The sequence below is a fragment of the Staurois parvus genome, unplaced genomic scaffold (assembly GCF_062004578.1).
Source record: "Staurois parvus isolate SC_StPar_1 unplaced genomic scaffold, SC_StPar_1.0 ptg000068l, whole genome shotgun sequence".
Lineage (NCBI taxonomy): Eukaryota > Metazoa > Chordata > Amphibia > Anura > Ranidae > Staurois > Staurois parvus.
This window is the reverse complement of record NW_028317864.1, coordinates 9151754-9168410: the sequence shown is the minus strand read 5'-3', so window position 1 is coordinate 9168410 and position 16657 is coordinate 9151754. Positions and strand designations below refer to the sequence as shown.

The 16657-nt window shown below is 41.3% G+C and overlaps 1 protein-coding gene across 1 annotated transcript in view; it reads left to right on the top strand.

Annotated features, from left to right (window-relative positions):
• SPOUT1 (SPOUT domain containing methyltransferase 1) overlaps positions 1–16657 on the top strand; it is a 35636-nt gene extending 18979 nt beyond the window's left edge. The window contains exons 8-12 of the mRNA XM_089669125.1: positions 479–548; positions 4665–4763; positions 4849–4951; positions 13197–13344; positions 16160–16657. Of these exons, the coding sequence (XP_089525251.1) occupies positions 479–548; positions 4665–4763; positions 4849–4951; positions 13197–13344; positions 16160–16234 (495 nt within the window). The 3' untranslated portion in view covers positions 16235–16657. The remainder of the gene's footprint in view (positions 1–478; positions 549–4664; positions 4764–4848; positions 4952–13196; positions 13345–16159) is intronic.

Below are 16657 nucleotides of genomic sequence, written 5' to 3'. Positions count from 1 at the left end.
AATGTACGGGTCTGATCTTCATACTTTGATAAATAATGATTAATGTTTTTCCTTTGCGCCCTCTATTAATGGCAACTTCTACAGACAGCTCGCATATCAGAGGTCTGTGTTGGGTGAATATGTAGACAAGAGACCGCAATATGGCTGCTGCACACTAGTTCCGTAGCATGATTTTGGCATTATTCACAGCATCATATTTATGCACTAAGATAAGTATACTGCCAACCTTCATCACTGCGGAATAACTGTGATTATCTGAAGTTATATTGGTAGTGAAAAAAGGACCACTTCCAGGAAAATCCCCTGAGGCAATATTGTCACCATGGAGCTTGTTTTTCCCCTCTAGAGGGTCTGAAATGACCCAGTTGTCACAAATATACTCAAGATTGGCTGCACTACTGGCTAATTTTGTGCATTCTATGGTGACTTCAAAAAGTATTGTCAGTTAAGTTCTAATTGTTCCTTTTTGTCTTGATAGGAGGTGCAGATAGACAAGCAGCTGCAAGAAGGTCTCAGAGTTACAGTGCAGTTATTTGCAGATAAACCAGGTAAATCATGCTTGTCACTTATGGCATTGGTGTCTTGCACTTAACTGTGGACTGGGAGTGGATTAAAACTGAACCCCAGGAAGGCTGATAAATACACAGATAAAATACATATTTAGGAACTCATTCCAAATGATTTGTATTTTTGTCTGTCCAGTCCTGAGATTTACAGGGTCCTTGTGGACAAGCAGTCAGCCTACTGACCTGACTTTTCTCAGCTGCAGTTAAGCAATAGAGCTTGATTATCTCCCCGCATCCTGTAAGTGGACAATAAAGTAGCAACGGACTACCAGATGTACAGGTACTCCTGACACACAACAAAGCCAGAAACATGAACTTTACTGCTCTGTTCTAGTTGAGTGGTAGACACCCTATCCAAGCCTCCCCCTCCCAGGTTGTTGACAAGGCATTGAAGGAGCAGCAGCACACTGGTAAAGTGTACTCTCTCTCCTCTTATCAACTTGTTGGCTGTCTGCATGTGCATTGCGCTAGAGTAGAGTGCTGTTGTGCATACAGGGGTTTGGAACCTGATCTCAATTACAATGACTGTGCTAATTATTTTGGCTGTTAAACATGTCAGCGATTGGAAAATTGTAGGGAAGTGGAACTCAAGGTCAATTTAAAAGAAAAAGACCATTATGTGAATATATTTAAACTCTGCTAGTATATTTTCTTAAGGGTGGATAGTTTCTTTATGTTCAGGACTAAAATATTTTTTGTTTCTTCTTAGTTGGGGAAATATGAAATATAGTAGGTGGCATCTTTCCATCACCATTTCTGTACAGTAATTTTTTGCTAAGTGATGTATATAACCTTTGGAATTTGAGATGTGCAATTCTGATTTGTTCACAACTGAAAGATCGGAGGACATTCCCTCTGCTGCTATCTTATACAGACCTATATCGATTTTTTGCTGTTGGCAATCAAACAGTAAATAGGCAGCACAGGCTTTCTTATTGTGAAGCTCACTTTTGTTTGTGATGTAAGGGGCCCATTTATAAAGGAGAGTGGTGTTCGCTGTCTGCACATTGCAGGACTTCATTGGAAATACACTGTGCTGGAATGTTGTGTTTTATTTTAAAATGTGGAGCAGCACAGTGGCTAAATGGTTAGCACTTCCGCCTGGCAGTATGAGGGTCGTTTGTTCTTATCCCAACCATGGCACCACCTGTCTGGAGTTTGCATGTTCTCCCTGTGCCTGCGTGGGTTTCTTCTGGGTGCTCCAGTTTTCTTCCATGCTCCAAAGACATGCTGGTAGGTTAATTGGCTCCTGTCTAAATTGGCCCTAATATGTGTATGTATGAATGTGAGTTAGGGACTTTAGATTGTACGCTCCTTGAGGGTTAAGGACTGATGTGAATGTACAATATATATGTAAAGCGCTGCGTAAATTGACGGCGCTATATGAGTACCTGAAATAAATAAATATGGAATCCAGTGTGGAGCCCAGATGTCCTGCAATTTGTTCTCCGCATAATGCTGCAGAGAGCACTGTCACATGAACTGTTTGAAAGCAAGGCCAAGGTCATGTGACATGTGTCCTCTTCTTTCTGGCACACATTTTTCCTATTCATTAGAAAGAACAGGATTTTGCTTGCTTCAACAAACAAAACATATATTTATAAGCATGCAGCATTGTGTTATACAGTCAGGTCCATAAATATTGGGACATCGACACAATTCTAACATTTTTGGCTCTATACACCACCACAATGTATTTGAAATGAAACGAACAAGATGTGCTTTAACTGCAGACTGTCAGCTTTAATTTGAGGGTATCTACATCCAAATCAGGTGAACGGTGTAGGAATTACAACAGTTTGCATATGTGCCTCCCACTTGTTAAGCGACCAAAAGTAATGGGACAGTTGGCTTCTCAGCTGTTCCATGGCCAGGTGTGTGTTATTCCCTCATTATCCCAATTACAATGAGCAGATAAAAGGTCCAGAGTTCATTTCAAGTGTGCTATTTGCATTTGGAATCTGTTGCTGTCAACTCTCAAGATGAGATCCAAAGAGCTGTCACTATCCGTGAAGCAAGCCATCATTAGGCTGAAAAAACAAAATAAACCCATCAGAGAGATAGCAAAAACATTTGGCGTGGCCAAAACAACTGTTTGGAACATTCTTAAAAAGAAGGAACACAGCGGTGAGCTCAGCAACACCAAAAGACCTGGAAGACCACAAAAAACAACTGTGGTGGACGACCGAAGAATTCTTTCCCTGGTGAAGAAAACACCCTTCACAACAGTTGGCCAGATCAACAACACTCTCCAGGAGGTAGGTGTATGTGTGTCAAAGTCAACAATCAAGAGAAGACTTCACCAGAGTGAATACAGAGGGTTCACCACAAGATGTAAACCATTGGTGAGCCTCAAAAACAGGAAGGCCAGATTAGCGTTTGCCAAACGACATCTAAAAAAGCCTTCACAGTTCTGGAACAACATCCTATGGACAGATGAGACCAAGATCAACTTGTACCAGAGTGATGGGAAGAGAAGAGTATGGAGAAGGAAAGGAACTGCTCATGATCCTAAGCATACCACCTCATCAGTGAAGCATGGTGGTGGTAGTGTCATGGCGTGGGCATGTATGGCTGCCAATGGAACTGGTTCTCTTGTATTTATTGATGATGTGACTGCTGACAAAAGCAGCAGGATGAATTCTGAAGTGTTTCGGGCAATTTTATCTGCTCATATTCAGCCAAATGCTTCAGAACTCATTGGACGCCGCTTCACAGTGCAGATGGACAATAACCCAAAGCATACTGCAGAAGCAACCAAAGAGTTTTTTAAGGAAAGAAGTGGAATGTTATGCAATGGCCAAGTCAATCACCTGACCTGAATCCGATTGAGCATGCATTTCACTTGCGGAAGACAAAACTGAAGGGAAAATGCCCCAAGAACAAGCAGGAACTGAAGACAGTTGCAGTAGAGGCCTGGCAGAGCATCACCAGGGATGAAACCCAGCGTCTGGTGATGTCTATGCATTTCAGACTTCAGGCTGTAATTGACTGCAAAGGATTTGCAACCAAGTATTAAAAAGTGAAAGTTTGATTTATGATTATTATTCTGTCCCATTACTTTTGCTCCCTTAACAAGTGGGAGGCACATATGCAAACTGTTGTAATTCCTACACCGTTCACCTGATTTGGATGTAAATACCCTCAAATTAAAGCTGACAGTCTGCAGTTAAAGCACATCTTGTTCGTTTTATTTCAAATCCATTGTGGTGGTGTATAGAGCCAAAAATGTTAGAATTGTGTCGATGTCCCAATATTTATGGACCTGACTGTATATGTGCTGGAGTTGCTTTATAAAAATAAACAGTCATAAGGCCATACTTTGTGCATGCCACAGCTTTATACATGGGCCCCTAAATGTCATGAAACCATCCTGTAAATATTCACATATATTTTATGATAGGATAGGATTTTATGCACTTAAATTATAATATTAAACATTGATATATTAAAGTGGTTCTAAAGGCAGATGTTGTTTTTTTTTTACCCTAATACATTCAATGCGTTAAGGTAAAAAGCTTTCTTAATGCAGCTCAGCTTCCCCTTTACACTTTCCTGAGCCTGATCTTGATCCAGCGATGTGCAGGAGAGCCAAGGTGCTGTCTCCCTTATCATTGCGACCCCAGCTGCTGTCAGTCACAGCCGGTGAGGAGGAGTCAGGGAGCTGGTTCAAGCCATGCTCTCTGTGTCGTATGGACACCACAGAGCAGGGCCCTGTAGCAAGCCTGCATGAATGCCCTCATAGCAAACAGCTTGCTATTGGGGCACATGGTGGGGGGGGGGGGGGTCCAAGAGCGCATTAGGACCCGAGAAAAGGAGGATTGGGGCTGCTCTGTGAAAAACCATTACACAAAGCAGGTAATTATAACATGTTTATTTTTAAAAAATAAAAAATTTATTTTACAGTCACTTTAAGTTCATTGAAGTTATTTCTAAAACTGTTCCACTACTTAGGGCAAGCAGACCAGTTTTCAGCAGCATAGTGTAATAAATTAAATGGAATTAAATTGTTTTGATAACTGCGCATTAACCCTCTTGAGATTGATTCTCTTATCTGCTTATCAAGTGAAATTCTTACTGCTTGTTTTTATTTTGTAGATCAGAAAGTAAGGAAAGGGATTGTTGTGTCCCCACAACATCCTAGGACAGAAAGTGGCATCTACTGGGGGTACAGAGTGAGACTGGCATCCTGTCTTAGTGAGTAAGATATTCTGATCCCGATGTCATCTGTTTGTGTCAGCGGGCTGTCAGTTATAGAATTTACTTATCTCTGTCCTGCCAGGTACTGTCTTCACAGAATGCCCCTTTAAGGATGGTTACGATCTCACCATTGGAACTTCAGAAAGAGGAAGCAATGTGGAAGCCATCACTCTACCAGCATTCAGGTAACTATGGGAGATACTTTTGTAATGGTAAAGAATTTTCACATAAAGTGGGAAAGGGTTTATCTGTCTTAGTCTCTATGTATTTCACGCAAGTTTCACACAAGTTTGTGAAGCCATTGACTTTTCCCTCTATATTCGTCAGAAGTTTAGTAAATGTCAGATATTTTTATTGTAGAAACATTAGGGGATGTTTTCCAAACATGTCACAAATAGGTATTTTCTGGATAACCATAATGTAGTTAAAGTACAACACTGGGCAATAAAAATAAATAAAATAAATTAAAAAAAAAAAAAAAAAAGGTCATATGATGCTGTCTGTCACTAACCACAATACAGCAGTTTTTGTTATTGAGTCCCTTCATAACAGTTTTATTATCTGTTGATCTGCCGGTAGATTATTTTTCCACTTCCTGTAACAGACTGTGCTATCCACCAAATATGACTTCTACAGGGCTTGGAACAAACCATGTAACACTGTCAGGGTAGCATACAACGGAGAATTTTTAGTGTTTAACCACTTCAAGTCTGGACACTTTCACCCCTTTCCAGTCCAAGCCAATTTTTTGCTTTCACACTTTGAGTGACAATTACTCAGTTATGCAACACTGTACCATGGAATGGCATTTTTATAATTTTTATGAAACAGGCAAAGCTTTCTTTTGGTGGTATTTGATCATCACTGAGTTTTTCATTTTTTGTTATGTAAATGAAGAAAACAATTTTTTTTTTTGCTTAGTTTTTATTATAAATTTTGAAAATAAATGTTCTTCATACATTTAGACCGAAATGTATTCTGCTACATTTTTGGGGTAAAAATAACCCAACACAGTGTATATTATTTAGCTGGATGTAGTGTCATGTGTGCTCTTTCCTGCCATTCAGTGTACAGTATCCTGATGGCTCTGCTGCTCCTCAATGTTTGCTCTGTTGAGTGAGGTTGAGTCCCCTACCCTATTATCAAGGGTCTCTACTGCAGCCACACAAGGCTTTTTGGTCAAATTCAACTAATTTCTCACAGATACTGACTGCAGAGGTTCTTTGCATGTCTCGCTCCCTTACCCTACAGCATCGGTATTTGACCTTCCCTACCCTACATTTTGGAGGATCAGTCAGATGTCTCCAGCCTTGAGTCCCCTATTGTTCCTACAGCTGGAAAGACCTTTCTGCACAACCTGCTATTTAAGGTGTTCTTCTATGTGGACCTGAAAAGTCCCGGGCACTCCATCTGAAAGTGTTTTGAAACTGTTCTCCTCTGAGAAGGAAATGTGTAAATGGTGGTCTATACCCTCTGCAGGTCTGCCAGTGACCCACCAGAAAAGGAAAACTACTAGACTTGTAGAGGGCATGTTTAACATTAAGGATTTTACTGGCCGGCATGTTGATACCTCCTCATTAAATCCCAGCTTTCTCTGGCAGGTTTTGCTCTCTGTCCTGTGTTGATTGTGGCCACAATCTGTCAAACCATGGTAAAATAGGTAAAATTCTTCAAAAAGGATTTCCTCACTGCCAGGGGAGGAGCCCTTTTTACTTGAGTATGTGGAACAGATGTCTGGAACCCTACAATTTAGTTGTGATGGCTGGTTACAAGCGTTTAAACATGTGTCCTGCATGGGTCTGATGTTTGTACAGATGCCCAGAGCACTCTGGTTTAGGTGCTGGGACACTGATGCCATATCCAAAGAGCATCCATCTAGCTTGGCCTTCAAGGGATGCTCTTTTTGGACCTATACTTGATTCCAGTATCATGGATTGCAAGGGAGGCCAAAGTGTACTCCTTCCTCAATGTAGGAGTAGGTGCCTATAGTCCTCAGAACCTGTCAGCCAGTGCACAAAGCTAGAAGTCAGAGACTGGCTAAGCCTTCTGAAAAGCCTTGTGCATGATGATGTACCCCAACTTCTACAAGTAAGGGGCTGATTGTGAACCCTTGCAGGTTTGGGTAGCTTGCATCTAAGATATTTAGGTGCAGTGAGTGCCCTTTAGGATTACAGGCTATTTTGTTGCCTCTGGCACGCCCTTCTTTTTGCTTCCTCTTATTTTCTCCATGCTACTGCACAGAATAATACACCTTTCCTGGTCCCCTTCGATTCTTCTGACCCTAGGACTCCTTTCTCCAGTCCATGTGTTAACTCTGGAGATGTGCATCATTTTGGCCTCTACTCTTTATCTCAGGGAAATTCCCTGTCCTTGAGACATTTATAAGGCTCTTGATGGTATATGGTACCCCTCGGCATGCCACGTTTCCAGAGGGGACCCCCTGACCTACTAGGCCAAGTAGGATCAGTTCTGAGTATGCCTTATTCAGATAGAAACCTGAATCCACAGTGGCCCCTGTGTATAGCCTAGTGACTTTCCTGCCATCCTCATTATGGAATGCTTAGATGACTTCCTGTGAAGATGGTTGGCTTCATAGACCTTGTGGAAAAAATCTTCTTTAAAGGGTCTAACACCTGCAAGATTTGGCTTTGTCAGGTTTCACCATTGGAAGTTCCTAAAAAGTTCAAGTGTCTATGTGGACCAGGTAGTCTTCAGTGTCCTCACTCAGCCTTTTTAATAGAAACTGGGATGTATTCTGCTCACTATATCTGGGGGGCTTTTCACATTGGAGAATCATTATCTATGGAGTTACCATTTGGATTTCCAGAATATATGGTTCCCCCTTTCCATCACGGAAGTCCGCCTTAGATAGGTTTCCTGGTTTGAACTCTGAGGGCCAACAACTAGGGGCTGCTGTACCTTCAACACTGAGGAGTGAAAGTCCTTCCTGTGACAGAAGAGGTAGTCTCTTCCTGCATGGGATCATACAGTGAGTTTTGGCCTCAATCTTATTTTTCATCTGGTAACCCAAAAAAGAACACACTTTCTGTCTTTTGCAGCTATGCTCACTTTTTTGTGACTATGGAAGGAGCCATAGATATCACTTGGTAATTGATTCACATGCCTACTGTGATGCTCTGCTGTATCTGGAGTTTTCTTAAACCTATAGCTTAAGATCAGGGCAATTATTACATTTGGAGTTCTCCAGCAGCACCTCTTTTGTGCCAGAATGCTTTATCCTCAGTTTCAGCACCTTAGCCATGCATACCCCTTTAGTCACATTGGCTTTGTGTAATCAAACCTTTACATCCTCAGAATGACTTCACACTCCTTGTAGGCTGTTTTGATTTAGCTGATTGGGGTATTTCCTGATAAGTTTCTATTAGAAAAATTAGTTGTCTGGCTAGCAGCCTCTTTAGCCTGTATTCACACTTGAGTGTAAGCTGAGCATATCCTTGGCGATAATGAAGTGGTTTTGCACGTGTATGAAGCTTAAGGAGTTTGTTTCTTGGACTGGTTAAGGAGAGAAGAGCAGAGGAAAGGCGTTCTTCAGGCACACAAATGTGTACATTGTGCGTTTACAAGTATTCCAAATGAAGTCTAGAGAATCAAAACCACCTGAATATGCCTGGAAAAAGAGCTATTGTACTTTTTTAGTGTAGGGCAACTTAGTGTAGAAGTGTGAACAAGGGCAATTTGAAAAAATGAAATTTTGCACTGTCAGGTGTAGGGCAACAAGCAAAAAGAAAAATGCTCAAATGTGAATGGGGACTTAGACACAGAGTTTTCATCTCTTGATCCTAGGGGGTAAGAGGTGTTAGGTTTTTGGGCCTTCCTTTTTAGACTGGCTAGTCTCTCACCAGCACCTGTTTGCCCTAGGTTCCCTCACAGAATCTATTCCCTACAGGGGCTAAACCGCATATTTTGTTAACCACATCAGGTTTTGGGTCTTTCTATTCTACACAGGAATTTGTTGTTTTTTCACCTGTTTTGGTTGATCAGCTTCCTACTGGTTCAGGATCAATGGGGGTTATTTACTAAAACTAGAGAGTGCAAAATCTGGTGCAGCTCTGTATAGAAATTGGTTCCAGGTTTTTTGCCAAAACTGAAGTTAGAAGCTGATTGGCTACCATGCACAGCTGCACCAGATTATGAGTGCTCCAGTGTTTGTAAATCTCCCTCAATCTTCTCTTCTGTGTGAAGTCATCCCCCCGGTAATGATCCTTTCTATCTTGGACTTGAACATAAGGTTGATTCTCCCTGCCTCCCTTCTGGTCATGTTGGCAGGTTGTGCCATGTGGTAGGTGGCTCTGCCCCATTCGGTTTTAGTGTTGATCCTTCAGATGACTCTTGTGCTGTAAACGTCCCTTGTTCTTTAATGGACCTGTTATTGCCCATCTCTCAGTTGGGCTGCTTTAGGATGTTCAGCAGTATTTGAATTCTGAAAATGAGTGAGAAAATGCTGTTATTATTGCTTGCTAGAATCTGAATTATGCCACGTAGAGGTGGGGTTATCCTGGGATTGCCTACAATTGTTTGTTTGCCAGTGTCCAATCCTCCTGTAGCATAACCCAACAGTATTTGAATGCCATTGTTTCTCTGTGGGCGAGAAAAGAAAATGCTGTTGCTTGGAAGAAACTGAGGTATGCTAGGTAGAGGTGAATTTGACTACAATTTTTTGTTTGCCAGTGTCCAGTCCTGCAGTAGGAAGAAGTATAATCCAACAGTATTTCCAATCCAGTGTCTCTCAGCAGGCTCCAAGGAAATATTAGTTTGTGCAAAAACTATGAATATTGACTTACCTGTAAGATCCTTATTTGGAGTACAATACAGGACTGGTATTCATAGAACGTGGGTTATATGCTGCTAACATCAGGTGACTGGACATTGGCAAAAACATTTCCTAGAGAGTACCTATATAAACCTGCCCACTCCCTGATGCTCGTATTTTAGCATGCAGTTAAGAGTGGTCAAGAGTGGAGTGGATGAACATGTGTCCTGTACTGTAATCCAAGATAAGCAATTTATAGGTAAGTCAGAATTCCTATTATCTTCATTGTACAGTACAGGACTCAGGTCTATTTTTCATAGACCTTGGGACATACCCAAGATATAAAAATGAGGGGTGGGCAACAAAACAAGGGTTTAAAGAGCCAGAATAAATACTCAGATAATCCTTGTTGCCAAAGCTTGCAGCAGCTGAAAACTTAATGTTCAGCTGGAAGAATTTGGAAAGCGTGTGAACAGAGGACCAGGTGGTAGCCTTGCAAATCTGGGATACAGATGCATGATGCTGAAATGCTCAGGAGACTTTGGTGTAACCAAACGTTTTAAAAGTGTTTTACAAAGAATTCAGACATAGCAGCAGAGTTAAATGAGGGGGGCCGTGTCGAACTAGGACATTATTTTTGGACAAAGGAACAGCTATCACCCCGTGTGGTGTTTTTGTGTCCTGTAGGCCGTCTAAGGAACAGATGCCAATAGACCCATTTGTCTCCGGTCCTTTACACCTGTGATCCACCATTGGTAGTGAGGGGATCCTCAGTGGAGTACTCCTGGTTCAGGAGTGCAGAATGGATGGAGTTTTACATATCTGGAGAAGAGCTGCTATGGTGCGTGCCAAGTTCTTGTGGCTGTATCTCTGTAGAAGATGGCCGCAGGAATGCAGCAACATACTGCCTTGGTTCTTGGTAGAAGAGGGGGGTGAAAATGTCATCTGGGAGATGTAAAGCATTTACCTCTGAGATTAAGTCCAGGTAGGAGGGTAAAAAACAAATTCAGAATATTTTGCCAAGAAACATTAAGAGACAAAATGGCAGGAGGTGCCACAATATTGTGAATAACACACAAATCCTTTGTCCACTAAACTGCATGCTAACAGTTTTGTTTAAACCCAAGACCTGGATTCCATATTCAGGGAAACCCTGTCCTACCTTATCCTTAATGCTGGACCTTTTAAGGATCCCAGTGGGGATACCTCCGAAGGTCTTCAGTGTTTGGGAACCATAGCAATGGACCAAAGCCCTGCAGCTAACTTCACGCATCACGCTTTCTGCCAAGGTGAGTGCTAAGGCAGGATCCAGTACCTGAAGCAAACATCATAGGCCAGCCCCACACAATGAGGTTTGTGTATGGTCCCAGAAGTATACATCGAGGGTAACTGATCTGGAAACTGCTAGGTAGCACAAAGCGATAAGCAGTCAGATGATGTTAGCAGATTCAGATGAAAAAATTGTAACGGTTTAAAAAGAAAAATTACTTCTCCAGTGGAGATTGGTTTCCATCACCTAAGAACAGTCAAATAAAAGGAAGCCTCCTAGAGTGGGCAAGGTTGTATGGGTACACTCTAGGGGTGACCCTAGCAAGCTCAAAGCCAGATACCGCTTTGAAGGGCTCCATGGAGCTATGCGGATCTACTCCCCTCCCTTAAGTCTCATTCTCTGATTGTCCCAGTATTATGCGTATGCTCCATGCTCTTCTCCATTATTTCTCTGGCTCTGGGAGACCCTGCTTTTTCCAATTTTAGGAAACCTGCACTTTTCACTGAGCCTTAGTGATGGACCCTTTCGTGTTCTCCTTAACTCTGGCTGTTTCCAGGCATCTCACTTCTTGGAGGCGGGCTCCTGGCCCCACCATACAGACTTTAAGGGACTTGATGGGACCCTTTGGCTTAGATTTTTGGGGGGCTCTGCAAATCCACCACTTCTTCTGTTCTTTACCCTCCCTGAAGAATTTTCAACATCAATTGACTACTCTAGAGTAATATTGTGTGAATCAGGGCGCCATCTCTCATGTTCTGTCCAACGTTACCTTTCCTCGAGAAATAGGAATCTGACATGGACAGGGCGTTTATAACAGAACCAAAGACCTACATCACCCTAAAATCATTAATTTTCACAAGAAAACAATTTCAAAATTCTGTCAAGGTGGTATTGCACTCCCTCCATCCTGCATAAGTATTTTTCAGCCACTGCAGACCAATGCCGGCAGTGTTAGGAGAAGCGGGGAATGCTCCTGCATATTTCTTGGTCCTGCCCCAGACCCAGCCACCACTGGAAGGAGATCCGTAGGGTAATCCAAACATTTAGACTAATGGGTGTAGGTGACCCCCTTCCACACAAATACGCCAATTATAACACACACCCCTCTTTCTTTCTTTCCCTTTCTAACACCCCCCCCTTTTCAACTTTCCTAGCTTTTTTTTGTAAAAACCTGCAGTGTCCTCCCATATTAGGACCTTGCTTATTTACATCAGTACCTCACTGATTACACAACTTTCAGATGGTACAGAATGATACAATATTAGTCATTTATACCTGCCATATTTGTCTCTTCCTGTTATGGGGAAGCATATCTAGCTGGTTTTTTGAATTTCTATAAGATATCTGATTTGTCTTTATCTGGTACGGCTGCTGTGAATGATGACCATTGCTGTATTTCTGGTTGTACAGTTTATCTCACTATAATGCTTTAATTTGTTGAGACTGCTGCTTGTAAATAAAGTTTCTGCCTATCTCCTGGGGGTAGTAGCATATAACCCATGGTCTGTAAACTGCAGTTCTGTGTCTTGGAGTACTGTACAATTAAGATATCCTAATTTGTTTTTTTCTTTTGTTTTTTACTCCTCTGAGTTTAACTATCACATTTTTCAGAAGGGCTGAGTTGGGCTTTAAAATTACATGTCCATCATAGACTACTCTGTCCACTGGGTGACAACACTGCATTGCAATTTTACTAAAAAATGATTTGTGTCATCCTGGTAAAGAAAGTGGAAAGCTAACTGATCTATCTGGCAGAAGTAATGAGCAATAAAGCTAAGTTACTGGGGAGATAAACAAAAACTGCTGTGATAATATAGGGACAGGCCACATCATATCTGTCATTTTTTTCTTTTGCCTGTAGGTCCACTTTGAGGGCTCCTTTCACACTGATCAGTTTTTTACTCTTTTTGTGTGTTAAAAAGAAAAACGCATCACCATTAAATCCTATGGAACTTATCACACTTGTCAGTTGTGGGTCTGTTGCGTTTTTCAAAGTCCTGCTTGCTGCATTTTTAGTGCGATAAAAAACACACACACCTCCCCATTGAAATGAATGAAAAACACATCAGTGATCAATGCTCTGGAAATGCGATAAAACTGCATATGCATTTTTACTGCATTTATGCAATGGAGTGGTATGAAAGTAGCCTATGCACTGAGATACTCTGGCTGCACATATGGGAGGTGCAGAACATGCACTGTTTGAAGTCAGTATAGCAGGCAGACAACCAAAATGTTCATAAAAGAGGTCAGCAATGGAAGACCTTGTATATACTGTCATGACAGGGATATAAAACAAGGAGGTATTTGGTGTATCTTTTTAATAAAAATGTGTAATTTTTATTTATTACAAATATACTGAAGTAACCTGATTGTTTCACATCATTAGACATGCATTGGTCGTCTTTGGAGGACTCCAAGGGCTTGAAGCCAGTGTAGACAGTGACCAGAACTTGGACGTTGAAGAACCTACCGTTCTGTTTAACTATTATCTGAACACATGCCCTGGGCAAGGCAGCCGCACCATCAGAACAGAGGTCAGTGCTTCTGCTACCGGTCAGTGTTAAGCGTGCCAGAAATACAATTAAACTAGGCTGCATTTTGTACTTACTTAATAAACTTTTCACATACAGTCAGTCAATCAGATTGGTCAGGGTATTGCTGTTGACATATTGTCAATGCCATTGATGGATAGACAGCTAGACAAGCAGCTCCAAGGCTATCCAGGATCGTCATGCCTTGGCTTTCTTTAGCTCCCTTTGGAAATGTATTGTCTGTATATCAGTAACACCAATCACAATGGAAGGAGGGCTGTGACACCAGGAGAAAGCCAAGTATTTATACCCTCAGAGCTGCTTGCTCAGTAGTGTAGGTGAACAGCAGATTGACATTCCAGTCAGCAGGAATGACAGCTATTTTATTTCCAGCTTTCTATAAAACTCAAAGTTATCATTGCTCTGGACTTGTTTTGACATTAGTACCACTGTTACTGCCAGTCCTTTGCCACAGTACAAGGCAGAATGTGTGTAGACAGTACTTCTGATTGTCTGGCCCTGACTGAGCAGCCAATCAACAGCACTCCCTGCACATTTATCTAACCCTGCACTGCATTAGTGCCACCAAGATCAGAGTCAGGGCACATTACCTCAGATTGGCGTGAAAGGGTTGAAAATAGGTTCAGCTTATGTCAGGATTAGGTATGCTTTTAAAGGATAAGTTTACCTTTGGGAACATGTTACATGTTCCACCCGTTTTTAGGGTGTAACATGTTCCCAGAGCTGCCGCCCCTCTTCCCTCTGACAGATAGTACAGGGAGAAGTCTCCCTGTACTATCTGTCAAATTTGAAAACAGCGTGGCCGTGCGGGGCTTTGCTACACGGCTGCATCATTAATTCACGGACTTCCGTGAATGAATGAACTGCAAGTCCCGACATCCTTAGCGGCTTTCAGCTTGTTGTTTTCAATGAACTACCATGGCACTGTGGAGGGCCATGGTTGTTCATTGAAGCTTCTTGTCAGAATATATGCTTGGCTGTACATCCCGTACAGCAAGCAGTTATTCTGACAGGTCTGCAGGAGACCTGCATGGCATCAGCTATCTACTGATCTCTGGTGCAATGCTTTCCAGGCTCCTGTAGACAAAAATAATATAAAATTTAAAAAATGTCCAATTATAAAAGTCCCAGTCCAAAAAAAATAAAGAAATGTTGAAATCCAATGGGCTCCAAAATCAACAAAAGGTGCTGTATTCAGAGACTTCAGTGTGCTAACACCATCCATGACAACCAACATATATACTGCACTCACCAGATATATTGGACTCTCAGTATCTGGTGAGTGCAGTAAATGTTGGTTGTCACAGATGGTGTTAACACACTGAAGTCTCTGTATACAGCACTTTTTGTTGATTTTGGAGCAGATTGGATTTCAACATTTCTTTATTTTTTGGACTGGGACTTTTATTTTTGCACATAGATTTATTTGGACATTTTTAAATTTTATTATATATTTTTTATTTATTTGTTTAATTTTTTTGTGCTGTGTATTTTATTTCATAAATATTGTTTGATGGTTTGTCAACAAAGAACAGCACCATTGGTTAAGGGTTTAATTATCTTAAAAACATTTTTTGGTGCAGGTTTTTGATGTATAAAAATAATAAATGCACATTTTTTTTTTACCTCCAAAAAAAAAAATGTGCATTTATTATTTTGTCTAAAAGGTGTACGTATCCTTTAACCCCAACCATAGTTTTTCACTGCAGTCTCTGTACTTGTTAGGATGACACTTCCTGTTCTGATGAATAACCAGTAGGAGTAGACATCTAAGTGATAGGGATGCAGGCAGTGGTTCTCATCCTCCCTTACATGTCTGTGCCTCAGTGGAGGAATTTATACATTCTATGGGCACAGAATGGTAGCAACACGGCTAGAGAAAAAAAAAATGGACTTTGAGCCATAAGAAAAAAAAAAGTTTGGGCTGGATGAAGTTCCATTTTAAGTGTTAAAGGCAGGCATTATTTTAGACACTATCTTAAAGTATAACTAAAGGCAAAGTTTTTTTTAGTTTTGGACAGTGGAGGTGGATTAGATTTTTATTGCTGTCTGTGCCCCCATTAGGGAGGGTCACCCTCTATTGGTTCTGTTTGCCACGGTTATAAAATGTGAAAGTAAATGAAACACCAAATTTTGGGTTATCCCCAGAAAAGTAATAGAGAGGAAATTTTCCAATGGGGACACTAGCGCTGGTGATCTAGGAGTCTCCATGGAATTTCCTTAATATTCAGGGATTTTCCCTCAATTTCTGTTTTGGTGAATGGGGCAGGAAGTGAAGGTAAATCTTCCCAATGGACACATACGGCAAAACAAACTGATTGGTTAGACCCCTCCCCTTACTCCAAAATTGGGGGGGGGAAAAAAAACACTTTTGCCTATAGTTCTACTTTAAGTGTTGTGATTAGGGAGAGGTTTGAGGGTTCAGTTTAAGGTGAAGTGCTGGAAGAGGGGGATTAAATGTTAAAGATCTATTGTATGGGTTCAGGTATAGGGAACGTTTAATGGTTAGGTCAGCATTATTGTTACTTGTACCTAGGGGACACTGGTTCTTTGTTTTAGTACCAAATGCCCCCATACCAAGACATCCCCCTAAAATAGCAGCCTCACGTCCAGTTCAGCTGACCTTTATTCCTACAGATACTTTTATAGAGGGCTTGACACTAAACAGTAATCTACATCTGGGGAATATATTCCTGGAAATGGACTTAGCTTGTGTTGCATTTACATCGTGTGTACCTTTATCAGCTTGAGAACAGGGCCACTTGAAACCATCAGACTTGTTTTTCCCTCTTTGCAGGAAGCCATCTTGATTTCACTGGCAGCTCTGAAGCCTGGAATAGAAGCGGCATCCTCTCAAGCCAAAGAAAGCTGAACTGTGCTTTCTAGGAACTCAAGTTATTTGAGCTTCATATAATAAAACCAGAGAAGAAAACATTGACCATTATCAGCCTTTTTTCTAGTACACCCTGGATAAAGAATTTTTGCTGTAGGCAAATGCTTTTCTTTTCTGAATATTATATGGTATACTGCGACAACCCAAGTACAGTGTACAAGAATCTCAAAAAGGACTTCACTGACCCAGCTGAAGATCATGGACAGTGCTGAGACTTCACATTCACTGACATAGTTGAAGATCTGGACTGTGCAATCAGAAGGACAGCTCTGTTTCTGACCGAAACACAGTTTGTAAAGAAAACCAAAGCATGCCACACAGTATTTGTGACTTATGCCAGTCCTGCTATTAGTTTTTTTGTTTTACATTCTTTGTCAATTTCATAAATTGTATATACATGTA